General features: G+C 52.2%; 1 protein-coding gene across 1 annotated transcript; it reads left to right on the forward strand.

Annotated features, from left to right (window-relative positions):
• The first annotated feature begins 9,146 nt into the window (after window positions 1-9,146).
• CDK5RAP3 (CDK5 regulatory subunit associated protein 3) lies at window positions 9,147-19,389 on the forward strand. Its single transcript, XM_065897984.1, has 15 exons — window positions 9,147-9,160; window positions 9,260-9,371; window positions 9,846-9,891; window positions 12,463-12,594; window positions 12,876-12,976; window positions 13,330-13,378; window positions 14,010-14,188; window positions 14,413-14,549; window positions 14,713-14,857; window positions 15,239-15,349; window positions 16,066-16,144; window positions 16,716-16,804; window positions 18,121-18,326; window positions 19,062-19,233; window positions 19,324-19,389. The coding sequence occupies exons 1-15, from the start codon at window positions 9,147-9,149 to the stop codon at window positions 19,387-19,389; spliced, it is 1,638 nt and encodes a 545-aa protein (XP_065754056.1).
• The last annotated feature ends 3,505 nt before the right edge of the window (window positions 19,390-22,894 follow it).

Here is a 22,894-nt window from a genome sequence, read left to right on the forward strand (position 1 = left end):
GCCCCGGGCACAGTTGGGGAAGGGTTAAGGGCCGCTGCTCCCATTGGCTGGGAGGGACGGGGTGCACCCAGCTCCTTTGAACTCCGGAGTCGAAACCAGTCCCTGGTTAAACTGGTTGGCAGACCGGTTCCCAGGCTCTCCTCCCAGGCTGTCCGCTCCCACCCCAAGCCTCAGGCGGGTGCTGGGTGGGGGGCTGTGGCTGCCTCCTGACCTGAAGGGCCTTCCTCAAGATCTCCCTGGAGGTGGGGTTGAGCGTCACCAGCCCCTCCTTAGGCCAGGTTCTCCAGACCCACCACAGCCTCAAGCATCCTCGTCCCCTGCTCCCTCGCTTAGAAGTAGGCTTCAAAGACCTTGAAATCCTACCTTCCTCCATGCACCGTGTCCCGTTCCAGGCTCAGAGCAAGGCACTGGGTAGAGAAAAGGCATATGATTCCCCCTATCCCTGGCTCTCCCTCCAAGTTACATTCTAAATTCTAATTAACCAACTCTCAAACCTGCCCTACCATCTCCAACCCTGCATCTACTTGGTTCAGCTTCTCATGGCCTCTTGAGTACGTGTTTGCCTCCATCCTAAATATCCCCTTGTGCCCCTAGGCCTCAGGCGGACAGTCCTTCAAAGGCTCCCCACGGCCCATAGTGGAACAGACTTGGCCTGGCCCTCCTAGGAAGGGGCCTCTGCAGCCTCCTCTCCCAACGCTCCCTGAATGTGCACATGAGGTCTTTCTCTGCCTACCTTCCTGGGTGCAGAAGCTGCCTAACAGGACGAGATTAGGAATGGCCTCTCCACACCCTGAGTAAACCAAGACAAACTCCTATCCATCCCTCAAGGCCTAAGTTAATTATTATGCCTCCTGCTCCACCAGGAATTTTCTTGTTCCTACAGGGCTTGCTCACATGCTTCTATTTTAACATGCTATATGCCATGATTGATTAAATATGTACACACACACATATATAGTATTATTTTTTAATTTATTTATTCATTTGTTTATTTTGGGCTGCTTTGGGTCTTCGTTGCTGCTTGTGGACTTTTACTAGTTAGGGCGAGCTGGGGCTACTCTTCGTTGAGGTGCGCGGACCCCTCATTGCGGTGGCTTCTCTTGCTGTGGAGCACAGGCTCTAGGTGCGCAGGCTTCAGTAGTTGCAGCACGCAGGCTCAGTAGTTGTGGCTCACGGGTTCTAGAGTGTAGGCTCAGTAGTTGTGGCACACGGGCTGAGTTGCTCCGTGGCACGTGGGATCTTCCCGGACCAAGGCTCGATCCCATGTCCCCTGCATTGGCAGGTGGATTCTTAACCACTGCACCACCAGGGAAGTCCACATGTATAGTATTGTAATGATCTAGTCTTGTATTTGCCTCCCTTATAGAATGTTAGCTCTTGGAGCCCAGAGTTATCTATCACTGATACTGACCTGATATATGGCAGGTACTTAATGCAAACTTTGAAATACAAATAAGAGGGACTTTCCTCGTGGCACAGTGGTTAAGAATCCGCCTGCCAATGCAGGGGACACCGGTTTGGTCCCTGGTCTGGGAAGATCCCACATGCTGCAGAGCAAATAAGTCCGTGCGCCACAACTACTGAGCCTGCATGCCACAACTACTGAAGCCTGCGTGCCTAGAGCCCACGTTCCACAACAAGAGAAGCCACCGCAATGAGAAGCCCGTGGACCGCAACAAAGAGTAGCCCCTTTTGCCGCAACTAGAAAAAGCCCGCGCACAGCAATGAAAACCCAATGCAGACAAAAATAAATTAATTAATTACTTAATTAAAAAAATACAAATGAGATACAGAAGTATTGTCTTTAAGAAATTCTTAATGTAACCACTTGCCTTTGTCCTACTCTCCCTGGGGCAGGTAAATGTGAAAGAAAACACATTTATTTCACCTCTTGTGGTTTCAGCTACACCAGGCTTGCTGATACGTTATCAATTCCCCTGGGGTCTATGTGAAGAGGATATTACTTTGTAAGGTTCTCCTGCCTCTCATGAGAGGTACACACAGTTGTCCCAAGAAGGTTTCTAGATCTGTCACTTTCTCTGAAAGCCTAGTCTATTTGAGAGTGGATGTCCAGTCCAGAAGACACCAGAAGAGGCTAAAAACTTAACTCAGGTGTTGGGAAGATACTGGAAGGATGATGGGATGACACTATCCTGGAGGACTGTAACCAAGGGCCAGGACAGCATTTCCATCTGTAGGAGGAGGGGCTTGTGCTGGAAGCACTCCCTGCCCCCACTCCAAAATTCAGGGCTTTCTGATGTGTGGGACCCAGGAGGGCAGAATTCTGTTCTCTCAGCTCCAGTCTGGAGGATGCACCCTGGTGGGTGGGATTCAGTGGATACCCACGTAGCCTGCCCTTCGAAGAATGCCAGCAGGACCAGGTGCAGGGGTAGAGGCCCGCCCCAGTTCCCCTTCCTGGGAGGGACCAGCCTGGGAAGTCAGGCCCAACCCCTGACCTTTGGTAGGTTTGTTTCTGGGAGGAGCAGGATTGGGAGGAGAGTTTGAGATAAGGCTATAAACTATGAATATCCCTTAAACAGATCACCCCCACAAGGCTGCTTTATTGCTTTCTAGAATTTTCCACCTTTAAATGCACCTTCCTAAAACTAGGTTCAAGTATGATATTCCAAATACAAACATGCAATGTGCACTTTTTCAGAAATGTGTCCTTGTTGAGTAAAGGAAGTAAAATACACCTAAGGGAGCCTCAAGGACCTTGGTGCCTGTTGGGACATGCAGCCACCGGGCCCCACTGGATTATAAATCTCTAATCTGGCCCAACAGATCACTCCTCTCTTATTGACCTCTGCCCAGGGAGTAGATCTAGGCTCCAGGGAGAAGAGAGGGGCTACCATTCTCCTCAGCACTCCCCCTCCTCTGGAAGGCCAGAAGATGGGAGATCCTGGGGGGGGTTGGGGTTGGGCAGCTTGGCTGAGGGGATAAGTGGGGCCAGGCCAAAGACTGGCCTCTGGAAGCTACACCAGGCGCAGCTGGGAGGTGGGCAGGGGCAGGTCTGAGTTGGATGTCGAGGTTGCCATTGGAGGGGCTGCCGTTGCTTCCCTTCAGGGAGACCTCAGTGGGGACTGGGAATACGAGCAGCCAGTGTTCAGAGTGACTGTGTCCCAGGGACCGCCCCAAATGCTCTACGTGTGAGAACTCGGGATCCTCACTGCCACCCCAAGGTAGAGCCTCTGAGTGGGTTCACCAACTCGCATCCCCACCAGCAACTTTCCCGTTGCTCTTTGTTTTGGTTCCCTGTGGCTAATGTAACAAATTACCACAAACTTGATGGATTTAAACAACAGAAATATATTGTCTCACCAGTTCTGGAGGTCAGAATTCTAAAATCACCTTCACTGGCCAAGACCAAGATGTTCCTCCTCCCGCTTCTGGTGGCGGTAGGCATTCCTTGGCTTGTGGCCGCATCACTCCCATCTCTTCCTCCATCTTCACATCACCTTCTCCTCTTCCATGTGTCCAATCTCTCTCTGCCTCTCTTTTTTTTTTTGCGGTACACGGGCCTCTCACTGCTGTGGCCTCTCCCATTGCAGAGCACAGGCTACGGACGCGCAGGCTCAGCGGCCATGGCTCACGGGCCCAGCCACTTCGTGGCATGTGGGATCTTCCCAGATCGGGGCACGAACCCGTGTCCCCTGCATCGGCAGGCAGACTCTCAACCACCGCGCCACCAGGGAAGCCCTCTCTGCCTCTCTTTTACAAGAACACTTGGGAGAATATTTAGGGTCCACCCAGATAATCCAGGATGATCCTTACTTGATCACATCTGCAAAGACTCTTTTTCCAAATAAAGTCACATTCACAGGTTCCAGGGGTTTGATGTGGGCATCTTGCGGGTCGGCGGGGAGCATTTGTTGGCCTGCCTCACTCTTCATTTTGACCACCTCTGTATTGTCAGACTGTGGTAGACAGTGAGTGTGCCAACCAGACTCCCCACACCCCGTGAGGAAGGACTTGCTGCCTTCCTTGGCGGTTGGCCTCCAGCTGTCAGCTCTTTCAGGGCCTGCTGCAGCTGCAGAGAGCACGTCTCCCAAGAGCCTGCCCTTCTGGGGCAGTCTGCATCTGGGGATATAAGGACCAGCCATTTCAGCCCCATGAAGGGCACTCGGACGGGCAATAATCACTCCAGAGCTCTCCACCAAATTGACTGAAGCTTTGTCAGGCCAGCATTACAGTTGGATTTCTCCCACTGCTCAATCCTACTGCTGTCTGGTTCCTCTCACAGGGAGTGATCCCTAGTAAGCATCTTGCCCCCCAAACTTCACCTACTTCTGGAGAACACAACCTGGGTCACAGACATTATAATATTTGCCAGTATGATGGAAGTGAAGTAGCAATTTTTGTGTCTTATATATTTTCATTTCCCTAGTGCACTGGATTGAATAGTGTCCCCCAAACTCATGTCCACCTAGAGCTCCAGAGTGTGACCTTATTTGGAAATAGGGTCTTTGCAGATGCAATTAGTTAAGCTGAGGACAAACTAGATTAGGGCGGGCCTTAAATCCAAGGACTAGTGGCCTTAAATCCAAGGACTAGTGTCCTTACAGGAGGAGAGAGACAGAAACACGCAGGGAGAATGCCATGTGACGACAGAAGCAGAGATTGAAGGGATGCAGCTGCAGGTCAAGGAACAGCAAGGGTTGTCTGCAACCACCGGAAGCTGGGTAAGAGGCCAGAACAGATTGTCCCTCAGAGCCTTTAGAAGGAATCAACCTTGCTGACACCTTGATAGCAGACTTCCGGCTTTCAGAACTGTGAGAGAATACATTTCTGTTATTTTAAAGCACCTAGGTAGTGGTAATTTGTTACAGCAGCTCTAGCTAACTATACACCTAGTTACTAGTAAGACTGAGCATCTTTTCATACATGTATTGGTCATTTGGGTATCCTGTTCTCTGAAAGCATCCTTTCTGAACATAGAAAATCTTCTCCACCTCCCCATATGATTGTTGTCCTTCTAGCATGCACTAAAATAATACAACCGCATTTATGGATTCCTGGACTCTTTGCACAATTCTATAGCTTTCCAGGGATCTGCTGCCTATTGGTTGGGAACCCTGATCTACAGGATTCAATTTCAACCCTTTGTCATGGACCTGAGTATTCTTCATGCTCTCACCTTGCCACTCTCTTCAACCTAATTTCTCTCTCCACAAACATCCCATGTTCCCACAATAAAGTTCTGGAAGAGTCATGCTGTCTCTTACCTATGTGCTTTATCCATGTTATTTACTCCCCCTTCCTAGAATGACGCCCATCACTCATACACCTCTCCTCTGTCCTCTCCCTTCTACCACAATTCATTCCCATCCTACCAGACTCAGTTCAAGTGTTACTTCTCCCAGGAGCCTGTTCTGATAGCTTTCCATCCCCATCCCATACCCCCCAATTGAGTTAGATACTCCCCCTTTCTGTTCCCTTAGCACTCTGAGCATCCCTCTTATTTTGTTTGTATGGATTTTTTAAGCTCTTACTATATATGAACACAGGGCTAGGCTCCGGGTGTGCGGTCATGGGATTTAGAATGTGGTGGGCCCCTCACACATCATACCATCACTTTCTTTGAGGGCTGGGACCATGTCTTCATGTTAAGGTCCCCAGCACCTTGGCAAACAGTGCTTGACTGATAGAGGGTAACTAACACTGAACTGCATGGGAAAGGAGGCTGACAGATGAGTGGTTTGGCAGTGGACTTGGTTTTCCTTCCCTTGGAAGAGCAGATTCCCTCTACCCGCCATGATGGAGATGATGAAATGCAGTGGCATCCTTAGAAGATGACACCTTGGACCCAATTCATGAAGCCACCTAGTGAGTTGTTTTCCCCCGGACGACTAACAAAGGTGAAGGGATGGGGAGGGCAGAGTGGCCAGGGTTTATCGGGCAATTATTGGCCCCGACCCAGCTGACTGGGCCCTCATAGGCCTTCTGGCCTGTGTTAACTCGTGAAGCCAACCAGCCCTGACATCTTCCCCTCAAATTCCTCCCTCTAACTCCAAGTGGCTCCAAGTCCTGAGCTGTAGGGGGGAAGTGACGAATAGAGCTGGGGAATGCACAGCCCACCCCCCAGGCCAAGTGACCATGGTCCCCACTCATCACTAAAGACCTTCCTGCACCAGCGGCACCTTCTCTCATTCCTTCCTTCACAAGCATCCATCAAGCACCTGACACTCAACATGGGGTGTCATGCCAGGTGCTAGGGTTACAGAGATGAACAGGCCTGTACTCCCAGCTGAGGAGGCTGGGTTTCCAGAGCTTTCAGCCCAGCAGGCAGATACACCACACACACGCATGCACACACACACACAGCACAGTCAGTGTGGCTGTGAGCAAACACACATAAGACATGGACCATAAAGTCATAAACCTATGGTAGATAAATGTCTGAATGTCAAGGGTAAGCCCTCCTTTTATGGATATTACAGGAACATAGGTAATGGGCCTTCTTGCCCGGAATGGGGCGTGGTAAGAAAGAACTCTGGGAAAGTGCAGGGACTGCCAGGGTGAGGGTGCTAAGTGTCTGACACAACAACAGGGGAGAAAGTGGGAATCAGGCCAAAGAAGAGGGAGGAAGAGGCCTGCGCCTGTGGTGGCCAAGCTGTGGTGCTTGAATGGGGCAGGCAGGGCTGCCGGAGAAGTCACATCCCACGGAGAACAAGAATGAGGGCTGGGGAGGCAGACAGGCCTGGGTTTGGATCCCAGCCTCACCAGATCCAGCTCTGTGATCTTGGACAAGTTATTTAATTCCCTAAGCTTTGGCTCCCTTGCCTTTAAAATCTGCCTAATAACAGTACCCACATTATAAGGTTTGTTTGGAAGGATCAAATTAGATAAGGCTTGTAAAACATTTAGATCTACCCCGGCACAGGGCACAATGACTATCGCTTGATAAGCAAACAAACAACAACAACAAAGGATGACAAGGCAGTCTGCATACACACCATCCTGGGGCTCTGCGCTTTCCTGTCCAAAGCCGCCACAGGCCTGCTCTAATCCTTCCTCACCTTCCTATGTGCTGCCCCTCCCCCACCTGCTAGATCAGCAGAGAATTGAGAGATTCACAGCCAGAAGCCTTTCACAGCCTCTCCCTGCCACTTTCCAGATGATGGGAGTCCTGAAGACCTCGATGCCCTGGATGCCAGACCACTTGTGTGCTTATCTGCCCATCGGCCCTGAGGTTCTCTATGGCCTCAGAAAAGGACAGACTGTGCAGATACTGTGCAAAATCCACACTCCTACGCTCTCCGGTGCCACCACCCTGAGGCCAGGAGCCAGGCAGAGCTGTTCTCAAACCCTTCTGTTCCACATGAGCCACCCGGCGTGCTGCGGGGGTGGGGGGAGGTGAAGTGCTGGTGGTCTCTGCCTCCACCAACCCACAAGCGCTGGGCCTTCTAGACTCCTCCTGTCCTGCCCTGCCTGTTGGTTCAAGGAGGAGAGATGCACCTTGAGGGTAGGGCAGGGCCATGCTTCTTGGGATGTCCCAGGGAACCAGGAACACATAGTTAGAGCCCCGCTAAATGTTCGTTTAATCATGGGGGAGCCCCGGCAATTCCGATAGCCTGAGTCAGGACTCTAACATGGGAGCCAAATTCCCACGAGAGAGCCCTGAAGAGGCCCTTAGTTCTGCCCTATGAACCATTTTTACGGAAGTCTTTCAACCCATTCTATAAAAATAATGATTAATGTTTTATATACACATACACCCACACAGTTTGCAAATAATGAGAAAAATCTATGAAAGCATGTTGTAAGCTATAAAGAGTTACGTACATCTAGTATGCTTATTTGTCTAGGCTTGTAAATAGAAATACTCTGAGGTGGTCAGGATAGGTGTTATCTCCATGTTGAGGAAACCATGGCTGGCAGAGAGCTTATGGAAATGGTCCAAGATCTCACTGGGCAGGAATCTAGGCCTTCTCACTGCCCTATCACATCACACAGTTCAATAAAAAATTTACTAAGCCCCAAGTGATGAGACAGGGCCGAGTGGTGGGGGGAGTAGGGGGTCATTTAGAAAGACCCAGGCAGAGCTCCCTTGAGGAGCTAACAACCTGGAAGGGGAGGAATGCAAAGTGGCACACCCAGCCCTGTGAGATCCCCAGCCCCCCCCTCTCCTCACACTCCCCACTTCTTGCCCAATCTCATGCCCTCTCTCAGCTTCAGCCACCACCTGGACCACAGATCAGTCAGCCTACGGCTCTCCAAAGCTGCATCCCCAGTCCCCTGAACTCCAGAGCTACAGACCCAAGTGCCTCCTGCACACTTGCCACCTGGGGGTCTCCCAGGGCCACCAACCCCACAAATTCAAAGCTGATATGCCCTCCTCGTCAACCCCGGCTCAGCATCCTGCAACCCTGTCTTAGGTGGAGGCACTCGCATCCAACCACCTAGGTGTCATCCTGCTGTCCCCCAACCACACGGCCAATCAATTGCCAAGTTCTGTCCATTTTCCTCCAAAACATCTCGGAAATCCAGTCCTTCTCTTCCTCCTCATGCCTCTGTCCCAGGTCAGGCTCTAACTCCTGTATGATAACCTCCTGACAGTCGTATCTCCCACGAATCCATCTTCTTTGCAGTCAATCTGTATAGGTCCCTCCCTGTCTCAAGGCTCAAACCCTTAAAACCCTCCAATGGTTCCCCTCTCTCTGCAGGGGTGAAGTCCAAGTTCCTTCGTGAGATGATATGATACAATACTACCCTTCCGCCTCTACAGTCTCTTGTGCCTCAAACCTTTCACGGCACAGAGGCTGGCCTGCCTGCAGGGCCGGCTTCATGCATGTGAGACCTCTGCAGTTCATATTTTTTAACAAGGGCATTTTAATTCTGCACTGGACCCCACCAATTATTTTGCTAGTCCTACCTGCCGGTTTTTCCCTGCACCCCCTTGCAGTTTGTGGCCTGCAAAACTTTGTACAGTCTCCTCCACCCAGAACACCCCTCCCACATCACCCTCTTTCTGCCGCCCTTCTTTTAACACTCAGTTTAGGTGTTATCTTCGGGACGCCTCCCTTGACCCTCCTCCCTCCCGATCCCTGCCCTAATCACACAACACATAGCAGGTGTTCAACACTTGCCTATTACATAAACTGAGAAGGCAATGTGTGACAAGTGCCACAAGAGACCTTCAAACTATGATCGATCGACGGTAAAGCAAGGCAAGGAGAGAGAAGGCATTTCTAACGACCTCCAGGTTCCTCAGGGGGGCGCTAGGACCTTGTTCGCAGACGCGTTAATCCTTGAGCAGAGGGCTCTACTCCTGCCTGGCCGGAAGCGGCCGGGATCGGCTCTTGGGCGCCGCCTGCCGCAATCGCGTCGCCACTGCAGCCCTCTCCGTGAGCCCCCGCCCCTCCACGGCCGTGAGCCCGCCTCACGCCTCCCATTGGCTGTCTCCTCTTCTCCCGCCCTTCCCGGGCTCAGCCACTCGGAGCCCCGGGGTGGGTGGGGCTTGAAGCCCGGGTGGAGCGCGCGCCCTGATTGGCTCTGAGGAAGGCGGTGACGTGGCCGGAGGAGACCTAAACTGAGGCTCAGCCACACCACCACTGGATTAGTGGTAGGCGGAGCGGGCCCGGGTCGGCGGCCGGAAGCGGAAGTGGTGGAAAGATGCAGGTGGGGGGACAGTAGCTGGGGAGGTGGGGGGCTGCGTTGGAACCCCTGAACTGAGTTCAGCCCGCCCGTCCCTGATCTGCTTCCCGGGCTCCCTCCGGGGCGCGGCCCTCCCCGGCGCGTCGTGCTGGCCCCGCAGGGTGGCAGTTGGGTCGGTGAAACGAGCGCGCGAGTGGCTTGTTCGCTCCCAGGACTCACGCCCCGTTCCCCGCCGTGTTTCCCGCCAGGACCATCAGCACGTGCCCATCGACATCCAGACCAGCAAACTGCTCGGTAGGAGGGGGCACCCCCGCTCAGCCAGCTATCAGGCGGAGGCCTGGCCCCTTTGCCCCCTGTCACCAACAGCTGGAGCCCCGACATCCCAAGGCCCCTGTTGAGGCGTTGACCACTCGCCTTGTTCTATGCCCCCATCTGTGGCCGGATTGCCCCGCTAAGAGGAGCGGGAAGGAAACAGACATAGCGTCTGTACTTGACCTGTGTTTTCTACTTTAATATTTATAACATGTGTTGTCAATCATATCTTTCAGGCACAGAGAGGGTGAGGTGAGGGCTTACCTTAAAGATGGTCAGCTACTGAATGGCAGGGCTTCCCTGGTGGCGCAGTGGTTGAGAGTCCATCTGCCGATGCAGGGGACGCGGGTTCGTGCCCCGCTCCGGGAGGATCCCACATGCCGCAGAGCGGCTGGGCTCGTGGGCCGTGGCCGCTGAGCCTGCGCTCCGCAACGGGAGAGGCCACAGCAGTGAGGCCCGCGTACCGCAAAAAAAAAAAAAAAAAAAGGTCAGCTACTGAATGGCAGATCTGAAGTTAGAACCTAAGTCTGTCAGGTTCCAGTATCTATGCTTTTTTGTATTACGCTGAAAAAAACCCTTTTTTAAAAAAAAAAAAAAAAAGGTTCCATCTCCCCTTGATTTTAGGAGGAAGAGGGACATAGATCCAGTTGGAAAGAAAAACCTTTTAGTGGCCAGGCCATCTCCCTGCCATCTGTATCTGATCTATATACCTCCTCCCCAGTTCAGAGCCAGGGAAGGACCTCTTCATTCTGACCCCTCCAGGGCCACGCACAGCTCCTGGGTTTGTTTTATATATATATAAATGTATTTATTTATTTTTGGCTGTGTTGGGTCTTCGTTGCTGCGCGTGGGCTTTCTCTAGTTGCGGCCAGTGGGGGCCACTCGTTAATGGTGCACGGGCTTCTCATTGTGGTGGCTTCTCTTGCTGCGGAGCACGGGCTCTAGGCGCGCGGGCTTCAGTAGTTGTGGCACGTGGGCTCAGTAGTTGTGGCTCACGGGCCCTAGAGCGCAGGCTCAATAGTTGTGGCACACGGACTTAGTTCCTCCGCGGCATGTGGGATCTTCCTGGACCAGGGCTTGAACCCATGTCCCCTGCATTGGCAGGCGGATTTTTAACCACTGCGCCACCAGGGAAGCCCTGGATTGTTTTGATGCTGGTTTGTCATTAAGATGACATCTGTTTGCCTCATCCCTTTGCTTCTACTTCTGTGACATCTACAGAATTTTTCTTTCTGAAGATTTTAGAGGAATACAGTGGAGGGAATATAACTGATAACTAGTGTGGGCCCTCAGTGTTTGACCAGCTGGCAGATTTATTAACAAGGGCAAGGTGGCCACTTAGTGGAGCTTCTATAGTTTCGTTGCAGATTTGTCCCAGCTCTTCAGCACACGTACACTCTTTTGTTGTTGTTGTTGTTTTCGGTATGCAGGCCTCTCACTGCTGTGGCCTCTCCTGTTGCGGAGCACAGGCTCCGGACGTGCAGGCCCAGCGGCCATGGCTCACGGGCCTAGCCGCTCCGTGGCATGTGGTATCTTCCCGGACTGGGGCACGAACCCGTGTCCCCTGCATCGGCAGGCGGACTCTCAACCACTGCGCCACCAGGGAAGCCCAGCACACGTACACTCTTGATGTCATGAAAGGGACCAGTAGAACAACAACCACTTATTGAGGGTTTATTCTATACAAGGTGCTGTTTTATGTGCTTGACATTATGAAAATGAAGATCACTACAATTCATTGAGCCCTTGCCATGTGTCAGACACAGCGCTCAGTGTTTTACCTTCATTCCCCCTTGTACTCAGTATCTTTTATCATCCCCGTTTTACATGTAGAGAAACTGAGGCACAGAGAGGTTGAGAGACTTGCCCAAGAAAGTTAGTAATTAGAAGCCAGGACCATCTGACCACAAAGTCTAGCTCTTAGCTCTCTCCTACTGAGGAAATGTGCATGGCTGTTATCCACCTATACCCTCTACTAAAAACACAGATCTGGGCCCAGAATCCAGGAGGTCAGTCACATGGGTATTCATGTGTGCAGGATGGTACTTCACTGGTAAGAAGAGACCAGTGTTATCTAGTCCTTAGGGTGCTGTAGGTAGTAGGGGCTTTGTAGTTATTCATTCATCTGGTATTTGGCATAACCATCTTGTATTTTCCATTGTCATGGTTAATCCCAGCCCTGAGGAAGTGGAAGTTGAATAGCGTCTGCTGTCAGTAAGAAAGATATAGTTATACGTGGAAGCAAAAATATCATGGAGAATATGGTCCAAATTGGCACTTTGATGTCAGGACCAATTTAAAGTTTTACTTTATCCCTGTGTTGAGGCAATTGCTTTATAAAAGTCACACTGTGGATGAAGTCAGGTTGCCAGAGTCTGTTTAGCCCCAAGCATCCCTTCGGGCCTGTCTTCATTCCCATCTTCCTGTGACCCCCACACCTTAACCAATATGAATACAACTTTTAGCCAATGCCTTAGCATGTTTCACTTGAATCAGTGATGGAATTTTGGCCATGGGAATGGAAATGCTGTGATTTGGGTGTTTCTCCTGTAGACTGGCTGGTGGACAGAAGGCACTGCAACCTGAAATGGCAGAGTCTGGTGTTGACCATCCGAGAGAAGATCAATGCCGCCATCCAGGACATGCCAGAGAGCCAAGAGATCGCCCAGCTGCTCTCTGGATCCTGTGAGTGCTTTGGGGCTACATTACTGGACCCCACCCCTTTCCTGGGGTGGTACATATCAGCTGAGCTGCTCCCTTTCCTTTAGCCATAGGGCTGACCCCTAAAGAAAGAGAGGTTTTTATCTGGGGTATAGATGCTTGTTTCTTTCAACACAAAACGATGAAGGGGAGAGCTATGCCTGCTAAAGTTACTAGCATGTACGTGAGTCAGCCATGCATAGTGGCCGCAGTAGGTGGGGAAGACACTGTAATTCTCAAAGTCTTTGTTCTTCCTTGCTTTCCAGACATTCACTACTTCCACTGCCTAAGAATTGTGGAGCTTCTCAAAGGCACTGAAGCCTCCACAAAAAATATTTTTGGCCGGTATTCTTCACAGCGAATGAAGGCAAGTGTGGGCGATGGTGGTAACACGCAGCTGGAGACCTCCAGTCCAGGGGGTCAGAGCCTGTCTGGTCTCGCTGAGGATCCAGTGGAGACGCCTACATAGAATATCTCCTCCACTTTCTCTCCGTCCCCACAGTTTATGCCAAAAGTAGCCTACCCCTGGCTTTACATTTGCTTTGGGGATCGCTTGTTGGCATCACACTCTTAAAATAAAGTGGGTGGTCCAGCCAGCATTATGGAGGAGGACGAGGAGATGCAGAGACTGGGAGAGCCTCCCCGGCTGGGGGACTGAGCTGGGATGCACTCAGCGGCTGCTGAGTGCTGTTCAGGCCCACTTCCTGTTTCTTTTCTTAGGATTGGCAGGAGATTGTAGCCCTATATGAGAAGGACAACACCTACCTAGGTAAGGTGGCCCAGCCCAGGAGTCCCAGTGTCCATGGGGAGGCCGACTCCCCAAGTTCTGAGACAGTGGGCTTCTAGGAGGCACAGTTCACGTGGGGGAAGAGGCTGGGGTGTAGATGTTTGTGAGGTGGGAAAATAAATTCCACGAAGTGTGTTGGGAGGAGGACGACCACCAAGCAGGTGTGTGCAGGTCTTCCACCAGTCACCTCCTGGTGACTGACTCGTCCACTGAGCACAAGAGGCACGGGTTGTCCTGGGAGCTGTATCAGGGGCCTGAGGGAGTAACTAAAGGGCTGACTGTAGTTCGGGTTGTGTTTTCTAATAGTATAAATAATTGTAATAGCTAATATTGACGGAACACCTACTAAATGCAAGGGATTGTACTTGTGTTTTATGTGGGTTCTCTCTCTTGATCTTCACGATAACTATTATTGCTCCTGTTTTATAGCTGAGGATTGGATTAGAGAGGTTAAATGACTGTCTTAGGTTCCACAGCCAGGAAGGGGAAGAGCTGGGAGGCCAACCCCGTGCTCTTCGCCACCCGACTGGGGTATGTTTGTGCGTGTCCTTGGGGCATGCCTGCCTTATGGTGTGCAGATCTGGGGTGAACTTCCTGGGCCCTTCTTTCTCAGTGGAACTCTCCAGCCTCCTGGTTCGGAACGTCACCTACGAGATCCCCTCCCTGAAGAAGCAGATCGCCAAGTGCCAGCAGCTGCAGCAGGAATACAGCCGCAAGGAGGAGGAGGGCCAGGCGGGGGCTGCCGAGATGCGGGAGCAGTTCTACCACTCGTGCAAGCAGTATGGCATCACGGTGAGCGGCGGGTTCTTGCTGTGGCAGGAGGACGGACACCTGGGGCCTCTGTCTGTCTTCCTGGGCCCAACGCCTTTGCTTCTGGGAAGGGCTTCCTCTCAGCCTGGTTGGGCCCTTCTCAGGCCATTTTCTTGCCTATCTCTAATCTTCAGGCGTATTCTTTAATCTGTTGTACTCTGCTTCCCACCACTTCTGTCTGAGCCCACCTCGTGGATCCTCTCTAGGGCGACAATGTCCAAAGAGAACTGCTGGCCCTGGTGAAGGACCTGCCGAGTCAGTTGGCTGAGATTGGGGCGGCGGCCCAGTCCCTGGGGGAAGCCATCGACCTGTACCAGGCCTGTGTGGGGTTTGTGTGTGAAAGGTACCGAGGGCCTGTTTCTCCCCAGCGAGGGGGACAGTTTAGCTACTTCCCCAGCTGTGCTCTCTTCTCCACTTGTATTTTCCCCACGTTACATCTGAGAGGCAGGGCCCATGCTGGCCTCCTGAGTGGGCAGCAGGAGGGTCAGCTGCCTTCTCCGTTGCAGCCGCACAGAGCAGGTGCTGCCGATGCTACGGTTTGTGCAGACGCGGGGGAACTCCACGGTGTATGAGTGGAGGACGGGCACGGAGCCCTCGGTGGTGGAGCGGCCGCACCTCGAGGAGCCCCCTGAGCAGGTGGAAGAAGACGCGGTAAGACAGGCCTAGTGAGAGCCGCTTCCTCCCTTCATACGCTGTCCACACCCCATTTGAGTTCAGAGTCCAGAGGGAAGAAAGGGGTATTCCTGTGAGAGAGACTAGGTGGAAGGGCCCGGAAGGCCCTACCCCTTTATTTTTCTGGCTTTCTTGAGGCCAGAGAAGAGATGAGCTCTGAAGAGGCCCAGCAAGCTGGTCAACTTTGAACTGGGACCCCTTCAGTCCCCTGAGCTCTCTGAAGATGGGCTCTCCTTTGGGAACTTGGAGGCCATTATGCTTAAACAGTGCACTCCCTACTGAAGCAGCTGAGGCCTAGGGGAAGGCAGGCCCCTTTATTCACCCATCTTCTGCGAGCTAACACTTTTTTCCCCCTTCCAGATTGACTGGGGCGACTTCGGGGTGGAGGTGGTGTCCGAAGGAGCTGACTCTGGCATCTCTGCCCAGGCTGCTGGAATTGACTGGGGCATCTCCCTGGAATCGGACTCAAAGGTTAGGATGCCCTCTCGGTCCATCTCTCTGAGGACTTTCTGTGATTGCTGCTTTGGTGATAAGAAAAGTGTTGTCTCTGTCTCTAAAGACATCAGATGAAGTTCATAGTTCTTGGACCAGGTGTAGTCCAGTGTGGGGCAGAGTTTCCAAAGTGACATATCAGAGTTTTGACCTCTTTCTTCTGGTGTTCGGGGCAGGTATGGGGATGTAGGCAGGTGGTACCTACATGCATGGGCCCATAGTGCCATCTTTGCCACCTCCATCAGGGCCGCAATGTGCTGTCATTGAATTTTTTTTTTTTTAGAGGAATTTTTTTTTTTTAATTTATTCACTTTTGGCTGCGTTGGGTCTTCGTTGCTGCACGTGGGCTTTCTCTAGTTGGCGGTGAGCGGGGGCCACTCTTCGTTGTGATGCGCGGGCTTCTCATTGTGGTGGCTTCTCTTGTTGCGGAGCACGGGCTCTAGGCGTGCGGGCTTCAGTAGTTGTGGCACACGGGCTCAGTAGTTGTGGTGCACGGCCTTAGTTGCTCCACGACACGTGGGGTCTTCCCGGACCAGGGCTCAAACCCGTGTCCCCTGCATCGGCAGGTGGATTCTTAACCACTGCGCCACCAGGGAAGCCCCATCATTGAACTTTTGAGGGCTTTGGTTTATTCTGGCTCCCTTTACTGGGGAAAGTTCTCCCAACACTGCTGGGGTTCTTTACTCTCCACCCAGGAAGCTGGGGGTGGTGAGATAGACTGGGGAGACGATGCTGCTGCTCTGCAGATCACCGTGCTGGAGGCCGGAACCCAGGGTGAGTGCACCCCTCCCTGCAGCCCTGGCAGAGCCGCCCCCGTGTCTCTAGAAGCAAAGAAAAAGTACACTACCATGATTGGGCTTCTCAGACGTTTACCTGTTTTTTCAAAATCATGATGATGTGAGTTCAGGCGGATGGAGAGAAGTTCTTAAAATTAAATCTAGAAACTCTCAACTTTTTGGATACTGAATGCGGGTCAGCTGTTCTCTGGGGAGGTTCCGAGAGGGCTGATAGGCTCTGAGGCCTGACCTGGTCCCCACCTCCCCATAAGCTGAGAGTAGGGATCTGAGCCACTAGAGGGCAGTGCAGGATGAGACTTCACGTCCACTAGAGCGAAGGAACTTTCCATTCTTTGGAACTCAGCTCTGTGGTCCTCCTCACAGACTTGGGTTGGCATTAGTGCCTGATTACGGCTGAGACAAATGGGAAAGGGTAACCTTTCCCACTTGGGTTGGAACAGGAAGTGGGCTTACTGCAGTGTCTGTGTCCATATTAACCCACCAGGACTTCTCAAACTGAGAGTCTTCTCCAGTCCTCAGCAACTTTATCACTTCTCTCTTCCTGGCAGCTCCCAAAGGTGTTGCTAGGGGCCCAGATGCTCTGACACTTCTTGAATACCCTGAGACCCGGAATCAGTTCATCGATGAGCTCATGGAGGTACCTTTGTCCTCTGGGTGATGCGGGGGGAGGCCTGGCACCAGTGTAGGCGGCCTCGCTCCAGATACCTTACCTGACCCTTCCTTTTTGTGTAAGGGTGCTGAGCACTTTCCTTGTTCTGGAGCAGGGACTCGCGTATTAGGAGGCTCCCCCATTCATTCAGCTGTGTTTATCATGTACTTCCTAAGCCCCTGGCACTGTCTTGAGGTGCTGAGCGAACAAATCAAAGTCTTTGACCTCATGGATCTTATATCCTAGTGGGGAAGGCAGACAAGAAACAAGAAAAACAAGTAAAATATGTAGTATGTCAGGTGTTAACGTAAGTGCCATGGAGAAAGAGAGCTGGGGAGGGAGATGGGGTTACTGGGAAGGGCTGCAGTTTTATGTTGGTGGTGAGAGAAGGCCTTGTTGCCAAGGTGACCAGTAAGTCAAGACCTGCAGTGGGTGCAGAGAGAGCCATGCTGATATCTGGCAGAAGAGTTTTCCAGGCAGGGGGAGCAATGCAGAAGCTTTGAGGTGGGAGGTGTCCTGCACGTGTGATGAACAAGGAGGCCGCTGTGGCTGAGCAGGGGAGCTGGGGGAAGTAGAAGAGCCCAGAGAGCTGAAGGGAGTTGGGAATTTGGCTTTTACTCTGAGGGAACTGGGAAGCTGTTGGAGGTTTGGTGCGACATGTTCTCATTTGTGTTTTAGTATCATCACTGTGGCTAAAGTATCCGGCAGCCTAGAGTAAGGAGCCAGTGTTCTTGGCTCTTCTTTCTGGGACTGGGAAGCAGGGGGCTTGTCTTTGTTAATCTCTGAGTCTGTCCATTTCTCGGTGGCCTGCTGGCTGGGGAGGGCCTCATGGAAGGCCTTGTCCTCGCGAGTCTAGTTCAAGTTTCCATGGTCCAATAAAAGTGACAAGATATGCAGCTGGTTCTCAGATTCTTCCTAGCCTTTTCTTAATCCAGGGCTTCTCAAACATGCATTCCTATTCCCTGAATCTCATTCTTCCCATGGAGAGAAAATACCGTCACTGGGCAGAGAGAACCCTTTGAATCTCTGCATCGTAGTTATGTGCCGCATAGCCTGGGAGGAAGGAGAGGGGTCCAGGGCCAGGTAAGGCCTGAGACAGCAATGAGGGACTGAAGGGTGATGGTGGAGGCTGCCCCAAACTCCCACGTTATAGTTGGTGAGTTTCTAGCAATAAAAATGTTCAGAGGAAATAACTGCTCCTCAACCAGCATCTAACCCTCACCTTATTCTTCATTTTGACCAGCCTGAGGGCCTAGTTTCTGAGTTCTTTTCTCAGTTTGAACCAAATCCTCTTCTGTCCTCAGCTTGAGATCTTCTTGTCCCAGAGAGCAGTGGAGATGAGTGAGGAGGCAGACATCCTGTCTGTGAGCCAGTTCCAGCTGGCTCCAGCCATCCTGCAGGGCCAGACCAAAGCAAAGATGGTCACCATGGTGTCGGCACTGCAGGATCTGATTGGCCAGCTCACCAGTCTTCGAATGCAGCACCTGTTTATGATCCTGGCCTCACCAAGGTCTGGCTTTCCCCTTGATGTTGGGCTGTTCAGGGCACGCTGCAGGGCCCTGCCATCTCGGGCAGCCCTGACTCCTTTTTTTTTTTTTTATAAATGTATTTTATTTATTTATTTATTTATTTACTTACTTACTTACTTACTTATCTATTTATGGCTGTGTTGGGTCTTCATTGCTGCGTGTGGGCTTTCTCTAGTTGCAGCGAGCGGGGACTTCTCATTGCGTTAGCTTCTCTTGTTCCGGAGCACGGGCTCTAGGCACGTGGGCTTCAGTAGTTGTGGCTCGCGGGCTCTAGAGCGCAGGCTCAGTAGTTGTGGCGCACGGGCTTAGTTGCTGCACGGCATGTGGGATCTTCCCGGACCAGGGCTCGAACCCGTGTCTCCTGCATTGCCAGGCAGATTCTTAACCACTGAGCCACCAGGGAAGCCCCAGCCCTGGCTCCTTGTTTCCTCGTCTCTATGACCCCTTAGACCTCATCCCTGCCTCCCATAACTGCACCATCCCAACAAGGGATGGTGGTTCTCTTTGGGGCAAGATGGGGTGGTTTGAGGTATGCAGGCAGAATCTGCGTCCCCTGTAGGATGGGGAAGTGGGAGTGGTATTCCTTGCACGAAAGGATTGAAGGATGTGGAGGCTGAGAGGTCAATTAGAGACTTGGTTTCCTGAGCCTCAGCAGTTGGATGGGGACACCCAGGTTGCCCAGCGACACCACACACTTACCTGAGTGCCCGGCCCAGGTATGTGGACCGAGTGACTGAGCTCCTCCAGCAGAAGCTGAAGCAGTCCCAGCTGCTGGCTTTGAAGAAAGAGCTCATGCTGCAGAAGCAGCAGGAAGCCCTTCGGGAACAGGCGGCTCTGGAGCCCAAGCTGGACCTGCTGCTGGAGAAGACCAAGGAGCTGCAGAAGCTGGTGAGACAGGGAAGGCGAGCCCGCCCAGTTGCTGCAGAACGAGGGCCCTTTGTCTCTGCTTCCTGCCCACTCTGTATCACTGTCTTTCAGATTGAAGCTGACATTTCCAAAAGGTACAATGGGCGCCCCGTGAACCTGATGGGAACCTGTCTGTGACATGCTCCCCGTTCTTCCTGCCTGTCTTCTCAGCCTTCAGGATGGAGGAGGGACAGCCAGGAGCCCTTCCCATCAAGAGACCAGGCTGACTGGAGGACGGAAAGCCCCAGGATGGAACCGTCACCCAGATGGTTACCTTGGCACTCACTGTACTCTCTGCAAGAAGCTGTCTTAATTGGTCCTGTGACCCGTCAGCCTCAAACCACGGCTTCTGCTCTTCCTCATTATCTAGTTGGACTTAATAAAAGAGGAAGGGACCCTTGTTTCACTACTGATAGTGCCGTTTTCTGGGCCTGGGGTTGAGGCTGCATGGGGTTCTTGATCCTGTGGAGTGCCAGGTTGGGGACTTTTCCTCTTTGCTTCTGGTGACGGGGGTGGGCCCCGATTAGTATCTACAAATGGTTCAGCAAGGGGCTCTGGGGTAGCTGAGTCAGCTGGGCCCCTTTCTCTCTATAGCCAGGCCCAGACTGCCCCACTCAGGCCAGAAGCCCAAGGGGAGCAGTCAAGTGGCAGCCTTGTTGGAGCCAGCAAAGCTGTATTTTCCTTTTAATCACTGCTTACCTCTAGGCAGAGGGAAAATGCGGTTTGCGGAGGAAGGGTCTGATAAACAAGGTGGAGACAGGAGTTGTCACCTTCACAAGCTGCCTGTCCACTTCCTACCCATAACTGGCTGCTCTGTGATTGGGTAGAGCCCACCCCAGGCTAGCACCCTTCTCCCCGGCCACCTACCCATCCCCATTTCCCAGGAAGGGTAGGGGTTGGGGGTGGCCAGCAATTCGATTTTAATTTCATAGCAGAGCAGTTGATTCATGGCTCTTTGTCGCTGGCGTTGACTCCCGTAATGACTTTCCATCAAAATGAAAAGTGGAGTGACACCACTCATTATTCCTGCTGCTTGTTATCTCAGTTCTGGGGAGGGCCGCCCCCTCCCTGCTGCCTTTCAGCCGTCCTGGACAGTGAGTGATGGCCCCTATTAATCACCGACCCCGCGGACTCCAGCGGACACACGCTATCCAGAGGAGAGAGAGATAAGGTGGCATGAACTGCTCGAAGCCGCTCCTATCAATTAATGTCAGCCCATCACTTCCCCCCAATCTTTGCCTGTTCACCTCCCTCCTTTTGAGGGGATTGAAAGTCTAGGAACTGAAGATGGAAAAATATTGGTATGGAATGTCGAGGTAAAACTGTCCTTGGAATAGAAGGACATCGAGGGACCTGAGCGGGCTGCATCCTGCCCTCAGCTGCTGTGAAGGCTCTCGGCGGGGGGCGCTGTCTGCGTCTCTCAGTCCCTTTCTCTCTGAGAGAATGTCCACTACCCCCTGGCCCACCTGTTTGGCGGCTGGCTCCACTGGCCTTCTGGCCTGCTCCTGGTGGCTGCCACCAGCTCACCGAGGCATGCTACGCCTGCCCACTCTAATGTCCCTCATCCAATCACCAGCTATTACATGGGCTCTTTGCTCGCTGGCGCCCAGCTTTGGGGAGAAGCCTTGTGGTCATGTGACCATGGCAGGCTGGGTTCAGGCCTCCGAAGCTCTTGCTTCTGCCCTCGCAGAGGAATGCCTTGCTTGCCTTCTCTGCCCTGCCTGGGGCCGACGGGGGACATCGGATGTGCTGAAATTTGGCCATCTTTGCAGGACAGGAAGTGGGTTTAACAGAAGGTTTTCTCAGCAGAGTTTGGCCACCTTGGCAAGCAGTGGGGCTAGGGGACTGTTCTCTCAGAGGAATTGGGCTCATTTCACTGCTTATCTGGTGAAACGAAGGCCCACTCAACCCCTAGGTTCATGTAACTGGTTTCTTAAAAGCCTTTGACTCCATAACATTGGATTTATTCTCCAGAATCTTTAGCCCCATTTGGCTTTGACCCTCTGCTTTGCTTCCTGGGTCCCACTTTCCTGACCACCCTATGGCACTGAAGATCCCACCTGGCTGTTTGACCCCTCAGGAGGGCAGCTCTGTGTCTTTCCGATCTGCTCCCAGAGTTCCCTGAGCATCACTCTGATTGCATTTAGGTTCCTGCTTGTTCGTCTCAGAGTCGCCTCAGAAGTTGTGAGGATCAGATGACTTAATGTGCACAGAGGTCTTAGAACAGTGCTTGGCACAGAGTAAGTGCTCGCTGGAGAAACGTGAGCTCCTACTTTGGGTTTGTGAAACAATGCTAAGGACTCTTCATTCTGTTTCCTTCTTGGAACGGGGAGGTGAGAGGTTCCTTGTAGAGCTTGAAGACCAAGTTCTGGGCAGTCGGGTTTCTGGAATTGCCAAAACAAACAACAGGGAATTCCTGGGCGGTCTAGTGGTTAGGACTCCACGCTTCCACTACCAGGGGTCCGGGTTCCATCCCTGGTCGGGGAACTAAGATCCCTCAAGCCACGTGGCATGGCCACAAAAATTAATAAATAAAAATTTAAAAAAAAACAGGGAGAAAGAGGAGGTGAGCCCAGATCACACCCTCAGAGTCCTGCGTTTGATGCGAATTGTATTGTCAAGAACACATTCTACTTTGATAATTACTTCAGTGCCGCCTCTTTCCAGAGAAGATTTAAGGCTCTCACTACTTAAGCTAAGTCCAGTCATTACCTGCTTCAGATAAGGAAAGAGTCACCTTCCCAAAATCCTCTCACCCAGCCAAATCCAGCCAATGCCCAAGCCTACTCACCATCTCTCTGCTCACATGAAGCCTTTCTTCCTGCATAGACGCTACTGTGTCCTTTCGAAGTCTGGTTCTCAAAGCGTAGGATCCATTTGCACTGCAGCCCACGATGGTTGACCGTGAATGTGGGCTAAGTACACGGCTAGTGATTACTCATCTGGGTTCTGGCTGCCCACTAAGGGCTTGCCAGGGAGATGTGGGGTCCTACACATCTAGAACTAGTTTCCCAAAGCCAGTGCGGGGCAGGGGATTATCTGCATCATTCAGGCCAAAAATCTCACTCATATGATCTGCTCCAGAAAACTGGCCTGGAGCTGAGGACCAAAAAAAAAAAAAAAACAGATTCCAGGCCTTGGGGAACAGGAGCTAATCCTGCTCTCTCGTGTCTCTCTGTCTCCCTCGTTAATTCTACAGGTGTTGCTTACACAGTTTCTCCCCTAGAAACAGATCCTGCGGCTCTTCCTGCCTCTTCATCCACCTGCCTGTCCTGTTACTACAATTCTATTTCATCTTTTTTCTTTTTTTAGTTGCACCATGCAGCTTGCAGGATCTTGGTTCCCCAACCAGGGCCCGGGCCCTCGACAGTGAAAGTGCAGGAGGAGCATGGGGGAGGGAGTTCCCTTCTCTTCTAATGTAAAATTAAAAGACTCCCTGTGCCTTCCTGTCTGTGCCTGTCTCTGGCTGGGTCGCCTGGCCTAGGACCCCACCCTTGGGAATCTGGGCATCTTAGACATGAGTTAAACTCCTGACAACGGGGCTTGGTCAGACCTGATCCCGGATCCTAACCACTGGGCCGCCAGGGAATTCCCCATTTCCTCTTTTTTTTATATTAAAAATTTTTTTTGGCTGTGCCATGCA

This window comes from Phocoena phocoena, chromosome 19 (assembly GCF_963924675.1).
Source record: "Phocoena phocoena chromosome 19, mPhoPho1.1, whole genome shotgun sequence".
NCBI lineage: Eukaryota > Metazoa > Chordata > Mammalia > Artiodactyla > Phocoenidae > Phocoena > Phocoena phocoena.